Consider the following 8006-nt stretch of genomic DNA (forward strand, 5'->3'; position numbering starts at 1 on the left):
AAAGTGAGATGGATAAAGCCACAGCATGCCTGAGATCTGACGGTGAATAAATATGATAATTAGGGTTAATTATCATATTGCTGCTATCTTGTGTAAGAGAGTGATGAGCAGGGTTTTTTTTCCGGCCGTTTCTCCATGCGTGCGTTCCCTTCTACTGCAAGAATTTCTTCATTCTAAAAGAAGGTACGAAGAATACACTGCTTTTAGAGGATGAGGCCTATCCCTCCAACTTAGCATTGCTACACTGTAGGCTATATTGTTTTGCCATTTGATACATGCTAAATCAAAGATCACGTAATCCATTTGCTATGGTAGGTTTGGGTTGGGGAGCAAATTGCAGATAAGCAGGGAGGCAAGGCAAGGCAAGACAAGGCAAGGCAGACCGAAACAATAGCTGAATTTCAGTAGAACGAAAAGGCAATCAAGATACTTGGATTAATCAAAAATAGTCAATAAACACAAGTCCAAAATGCCAAGGTCCACAACACCAAAACGAACAGCACAAACAAGACTTGACTTGACAAGGACTCAGACGGCAAAAATACAATGAACTGACAAGCACAGGGAAAAAACAGGAAAAGTAAATATCGTACAAGCAACTAACGAGATAATCCTGCGGTGGATTAAAAATGGCTGATGATGATATATACATATATATATATAGATATATACGGCTGATGATATATATATATAAAATTCATTTTTAGAGATGCTTGTTTTTATTTTGTCTAAAATGCTTTGTTTTAATTTAGTTATTTGTAGTTTTAGGATTAGTTTTACTTTAAATATGTGCTACTCACAAAAAGTTAGAGATATTTGGCTTTTGGGTGAAATTTCAGGACAAGCCTAAAATGCATTCAAACCTTTACAGGTGAACTTAATGTGACCTTCTCTCAGCTTTTGAATACACATGTCCAACTGTTAAATGCTTAGATACTTTTTGCACAAGTAGCTGTTCTCGAACGAGGATCTGAATGGCAAAATTAATTAACAGGTGTTTGACCTTGAATTGACCAATGAATGTCCTGGTTCAGTTAGAGCTGAAGTTTGAATAGTCGTCCTCATAAGGCCGTTCATATTTTGACATCATGAGACCAAGACGATACCTAACAATGGATCACCAGTACCTTGCCATTGTGATGCTTCAAACAGGATGTTCGCAGATAGGAAGCGGCCACTGAACTTAAGAGTGTCACAGAGTGTCATCAGCAGGTTGCAACAGAGATAGAGACAGACTAGAAGAGTCACAGAAAGATGTGGAAGTGGACGTCCTTTGGGCACATCCCATGCTGATGACCACTACATTGTGAACATCGTGCCCTGGGAAAGTGGATGATGAATGCCACTCAACTCCAGCCACGTTTAAGGGGGATGACAGGCACCCAAGTGTCACGTCAGATCATTTGAAACCGTTTACATCAGCGTGGTCTGGTGCTAGACGACCTGCAAGGGTACCTGACCTCACCACCAGGCACAGGGATCATCGTCTTGCATGGGCCAGGGAGCATTTACGCTGGACAAGGGACCAGTGGGCGTCAGTGCTGTTCTCTGATGAAAGACGATTCACGATATGCAGAAATGATGGGCGCCAAAAAGGTTGGAGACATCAAGAAGAACACTGTGCATCAGCCACTCTTGTCATCAGACGAGGTTTTGGTGGTGGCGGTGTTACAGTGTGGGCAGGTGTGTCTAGTCGGTGCACCCTATGCCTTGTGATAACCCCTTACAACATAAATAATATTATAAATCCAGTGAATGGGCCCCTACATGAACAACACAGGCCTAATTTCATCTTCATGGACAACAATAATCCAGCTCATCGAGGTAGCATCATCAGGGATTGGCTGTTGGAGACTGGTGTACCTCAAATGGAATGGCCTGCATTTTCTCCAGACCTGAATCGTATTGAAATCCTGTGTGATCAGAAGACTCGCAGGGTAGAGGCTTGAAACTCTGCATTCCAGAACCTCATCTATCCCTAACTGAGTTGTGTACACAGAGGAAGAGACAGAGACACGTAGAGTATTTGTCGCATGCAAAATATTCAATGATAAAGTAAAATGAACTGCAATTCTTGAAAGACTGTTTGAACTTCCTTATTCTGTAAATGAAAAAAATAAATACGTGTAAAAGCGCGTGAATAATATTAATTGACAAAGACGAAAACGAAGGACGCTATAATCCGAGTTAGTTAAAAAAATGGAAAATGTAGTTAGATTTTGGGGGCTTTTATTTTAAAAACATTTTCATTTTAATTTTATTTCAATGATACATTTATTTTTCAATTTTAGTTGGTTATTCGTTCGTCTTCTGAATGATCATAACCTCTGTCCAGCGCCAGCATCACGACCAAACAGGATATCCGGTCAAACCGGAAAACGAAGATGTCTTCATTCTTCAGGTTGGAGGCTTTTCTTCCTAACAATGTAAATCAGAATGGGACATTCACTTCATAACAACATCGATGGGAAAGCATATAAACTTAAATATTTGTTACTTTCTTTTCTGAAGAATAGTATTTCCAAATATGGAAGTTATGCTTCCGTGAGTCGCTAAGAGGTGTTTGTTAATAAACAGTGTCACGAACGGCTAAGTAAGTGCGCTAGCTCCAAAGTCGAGTTCCGAGCCACCTGTCACCACAATAGCCTTCTGAATGGCCAGCAGTTAGAGTTCCAAGCCTATTTTAAGTATACGGGTTATTTTGCGTCAAGAGCCCGAACACGGAGCGAGGATGAATGGGTTTTCTTTGAGCGAAATATGCTGGCTCTTCTGTTGTCCGCCCTGTCCCAGTCGCATCGCTGCAAAACTAGCTTTTCTTCCACCGGAGCCCACCTACTCCGTCCATACCGATGCTAACGGTGCCTCGAGCTTGCATTTAACCGAACGAGCAGACTGGCAGTACTCCCAGCGTGAACTCGACGCAGTGGAGGTATTCAGCACCAGAAGTACTCGGGGCAACAGGGTGCAAACGATGTTTGTGCGTTGCGCGCCCAACAGCCGGTACACGTTACTATTTTCCCATGGAAACGCCGTGGACTTGGGACAGATGTGCAGTTTTTACATTGGCTTGGGCTCCAGAATCAACTGCAACGTGTTTTCTTACGACTACTCGGGCTATGGAGTCAGCACTGGCAAGCCTTCTGAGAAGAACATGTATGCTGATATCGAGGCGGCCTGGCAAGTCCTGAGGAACAAGTGAGTTGGAACCATGCAAGTGAATTCATGCAGTAACCAATTTGTGACCGTAAGGCATGTTTGAATTTCACAATGCAGCTCCCCACCCCCTTTTTTAATTATAGGTAGAATTTGACACCAAGTAACCACAAGAGTGATTACAGTAAGAATGGCAAGTACTGATGCAAATCGGTGTAACTCATTCAACCAATTCATTAGAGGCAAATGGACATGCTCACTCACGAGTCACAACACGAAATCGAGTGCACTGTGTCATGGGAGCCATTACTTCAGGCAATCCATAAATTTAGCCTTGCAGGTGGATAATATTGCTTGCTCACTTTTGATTGACAAAAAAAAAACAGGTGGATTTTTTTGGTGGATTATTTGTTGCAAGCCTGTACATGTAGGGGTGGGTTAGGGCTGCCTGGGCACCTGCTCCTTAATGCCCTGAGTGCCCTTTGTTTTGTTTTTTTTCTTTCATGTGCTTGTGTGAGAAAGCCTGTCTGTGGCCTCTCAACAATAAAATGTTGTGGAACTCTGCCCCAAAAAAGATACAACTATTTAAGGAATCAATGCAAACATTTAGTGAGTGTGTGAATGAGAAATCAGAGTACAGCATTAGCCGCAGAACAGATCAGAGGCACCATAACATCGCAAGCAAATTAGGCAATTGCAATCTTGGAAAATAATTGCCCTCTAATTTGTCACCCAGACACACTCTTGTACAGTGATTAAAACAATTCAATTTTGACATCTCATTACTCACATTTCCGAGCTACTCCTTAACGCATCGCAATTTAGTCATCTCCAAAAGTATTGGAATGACTTTGTTTCTGTGGTATACTGAAGACATTTAGTTTTCAGATCAAGTGATGAATATGAGACAAAAGTCTAGAATTTATTTCATGGTATTTACGTGTGGTAAACAAGTCAGGAAGGAGCACCCTTTGTTTGAGGCCTCAGGTTATTTCACTGAGAAAAGCAAACAAAATAACTAAAACTAAAATAAAAAAAAACATTTGAATGAACAAAATAAAAGAAAAACCAAAATGCTTTTAGGAAAACAAAAACTAGCAAAAACTAAATTTTACCTCCTGAAGAGGAAACTCAAGGGAGAACCCCCAAGACACAAACAAGAACTGAAAGAGACTGCAGCAAAGGCCAGGAAAAGCATTCGAAATGAAGAATGCAACGGTCTGGTCAAGTCAATGGATCGTAGGTCGTTGATGCACTTATTGCAGGTTTGCATTCACGTCACAAAATATTAAATCATTTAAACTTCATTTAATAACGTCTGTTCCAATATATTGGCTCACCTAAAAAGTGTGTGGCTTCAAACGAATGATGCTCTGTCCTGAGTTTGTTAACACATCCAGATGTAAATACCATGAAATAAAAGCCAGAATTCTCTACTTTTGTCTAATATTCATCTTTTGATCTGAAACCTGAATGTCTTAACTATACAGCAAAAATGAAGGAATTGACCTTGCTACTTTTGGAGGGGACTATTTGTGAGCTATCTCACACATACACATTCACGCAGCAGGTGTTTTGACATTCACGACATAATGACGCTGGTTGGAGCTGATGTAATGTTCAACAAACAAGCCATGTAAGGTGAGTCAAACATGTTGATAATGTCATGAATTTATGACAAAATATTTGGAACATGAAGGGATAATGTGAAATATGCTGATCATTATTGTGAAAAGCCCACCCGCAGGGAGATGTCGGAATTCGTGCACTCGCTGGTCAAAAGTCAACAGTGTTTTGATAAATTTTTTTGTACTCGAGTACTAGTTCTGACGAACACTGTCAGAGAGGTTTTCATTTCACAATGTATTCATTAATTTGGTTGTGTACGCAGATTTGTTACGTTTCTAAAAAAATGTGCCTCTATTTTAGTTTAAAAAAACTCTTATTTTTTGGGGAGAAAAAAAATTATTGGCAGTCCTATGCAGTTTGCTTAGGATGAATGTAAAAACACGAACACAATGAACGGCATTCTTTGAAATGCTTGAGGGTCGTGTCACTGCAGCTTTTTTGATTGTCTGCTGCCCAATCTGTCTGAATGATATTAGCTTGCTTATTTAATGTTGTTTTCCAATGTTGGAAACTGTGGGGAGTGGTCAACTGGTTCGCACGTCCGCCTCACAATGCAGAGGTGTGACTCCGGCCTTCTTGTGTGGAGTTTCCATGTTTTACTGGTTCGCACGTCAGCCTCACAATGCAGAGGTGACGGGTCGATTCTGACTCCGGCCTTCTTGTGTGGAGTTTCCATGTTTTCCCCGTGCCTGCGTGGGTTTTCTCCGGGTACTCCGGTTTCCTCCCACATTCCAAAAACATGCATGGCCGGCTGATTGAACACTCCAAATTGTCCCGATTGGTTTGAGTGTGAGTGCGGATGGTTCTTTGTCTCTGTGTGTCCTGCGATTGGCTGGCAACCTGTTTGGAGTGTACCCGCCTACTGCCCAAAGACAGCTGGGATAAGCTTCAGTACGTCCGCAACCCTCGTTAGGATAAGCGGATTGGTAAATGGATGGATGGATGGATGGAAACTGTGGGTATACAACATACTGTAGTCATTGTTTTCCATCTGCCACGTACATCCAGGTTTTATTCTGCAAGGTCGTTTTCATTTGGCTCTGGTTAAAATTGTGCGTTTTGTTTTGAACAATACTGAAGATCTCAATATGGGCCCAAAACATTTCTTGCTTCATTTTTGGTGAAGTTATGTGTTCTTGTCGAGTTTGTCTTTGACGACACAATTGAGTTTGAGTCGAAGTGGTTGTAGTGTGCAATAGGAGGACGGGGCTGGGAGTTGGATGACGGTCATTGTTTTATGATTTGATTCATGACGGAAAAACACTTAGTGACATGAGACCGTTAACATTTTCGAAATAGTTGTCAGTATGATGCATTGCAGCTCTTCACTGTAAACCAGAGGCTCTTAACCTGGGTTTGATCGAACCCAAGGGATTCTGTGAATCAGTCTCAGGAATTCGACAGAGCCTCTGCCATGAAGGATAAGCTACACCCGACTCAACGTGTCAATTAGTTCTGACATGCCCGCTTTGCCATCACTGGCTGGTTCATTTTGTGCACAATTAAAAAACTTATACTTTATACTTGTACTAATTGTGTTCCTCCAACACGTCTGATTCAAATGAGCAGCTCCAGACTTGGCCCCACCACTGATATTGAGTTAAATAAACGTAGAAGTTTTAGTTTTACTGTGCACGCTTTTGCATAATGTTTCTATCCATTTTTATTCCATCCGTTATCCAAACCGCTTATCCTCACGAGGGTTGCGGGCGTGCCACAGCCTATCCCAACTGACTTCGGCCAGTTGGCGTATTCCACCCTCAACTATGGTTGCCAGGGCTAACATTTTTATTATTTTCAAAATTCAATCTTTTGAGATCACTGAAAGAAATGCCAGCCAGGTTAAATAATTAGTTTCCCATCTAAACCTAATTTCACAAACATTACAAGGATAAGCTACACCCGACTCAACGTGTCAATTAGTTCTGACATGCCCGCTTTGCCATCACTGGCTGGTTCATTTTGTGCACAATTAAAAAACTTATACTTTATACTTGTACTAATTGTGTTCCTCCAACACGTCTGATTCAAATGAGCAGCTCCAGACTTGGCCCCACCACTGATATTGAGTTAAATAAACGTAGAAGTTTTAGTTTTACTGTGCACGCTTTTGCATAATGTTTCTATCCATTTTTATTCCATCCGTTATCCAAACCGCTTTTCCTCACGAGGGTTGCGGGCGTGCCGCAGCCTATCCCAACTGACTTTGGCCAGTTGGCGTATTCCACCCTCAACTATGGTTGCCAGGGCTAACATTTTTATTATTTTCAAAATTCAATCTTTTAAGATCACTGAAAGAAATGCCAGCCAGGTTAAATAATTAGTTTCCCATCTAAACCTAATTTCACAAACATTACTGAAGGAGATTGTCCCACATTATTTAGCAACTCACAGTTTTTGAGAGTACAATGAGGGGGAAGCTCAAATTGCTCAGTGCTGCTCAAAATGAATGAAAACACTTGACATTTCAAGAAAATCATTCGGAACAAACGTCTGGAAAATGACTGGCCAAGCCTATTTCTTTGTTCATCTGCTGTGATGTACAAAACTACAATGTTGTGCTTTTTTTTTTTCAATGCCATGAGTTTTTGGTCCCCGATTGTGTGAGTGTTTATACAGTATTGTAACCTTTTTTATTTCGCCAACCTCCTCACAATATCATGATAATTATTAAATTGTGAGGTTCATATCGTGATATTGTGACTTTTGAACATCCCTAAGAAGTGTGTGTGTGTGTGTGTGTGTGTGTGTGTGTGTGTGTGTGTGTGTGTGTGTGTGTGTGTGTGTGTTTGCGTGTGTGAATGTAACAAAAAAAAATGCCCTGCAATACATACGCTGACTGTAGGAAAATTGACCTCATCTCTCAAAGCTTTGCTGATTAGTTATACTTTTGGAATATTCCCAAATATCTTCCACAAAAGACCTGTGGTAGAAGTCAGCCAACAGTGAAATTGATTAAAACACAAAAAAACACTGCAGTTGATCAGACACTCAGGGAATACGCTTGTGTGCTGAGCACAGTGGTTTTTGAATACCGGTAAATAAAATTGCAGACCGTTTAGAGCAGGGGTGTCAAAGTCAAATGGACGGAGGGCCAGATAAAAAATTTTGCTGCAAGCCGAGGGCCGGACTGATTGAATGTTCATTGAAAATTTTAAAAATAACCACATATTGTTTATTGAACCAAATTTAATTGACTGAAAACCTAACAAATACATTCCAAT

At 40.9% G+C, this 8006-nt stretch overlaps 1 protein-coding gene across 1 annotated transcript in view; it reads left to right on the forward strand.

Annotated features, from left to right (window-relative positions):
• The first annotated feature begins 2345 nt into the window (after positions 1-2345).
• The window catches only part of abhd17c (abhydrolase domain containing 17C, depalmitoylase), a 14047-nt gene continuing 8386 nt past the window's right edge, over positions 2346-8006 (forward strand). The window contains exon 1 of the mRNA XM_019859971.1: positions 2346-3195. Coding sequence (XP_019715530.1) covers positions 2732-3195 — 464 coding nt within the window. The 5' untranslated portion in view covers positions 2346-2731. The remainder of the gene's footprint in view (positions 3196-8006) is intronic.

The sequence above is a fragment of the Hippocampus comes genome, unplaced genomic scaffold (genome assembly GCF_001891065.2).
Source record: "Hippocampus comes isolate QL1 unplaced genomic scaffold, H_comes_QL1_v1.1 scaffold75, whole genome shotgun sequence".
Lineage (NCBI taxonomy): Eukaryota > Metazoa > Chordata > Actinopteri > Syngnathiformes > Syngnathidae > Hippocampus > Hippocampus comes.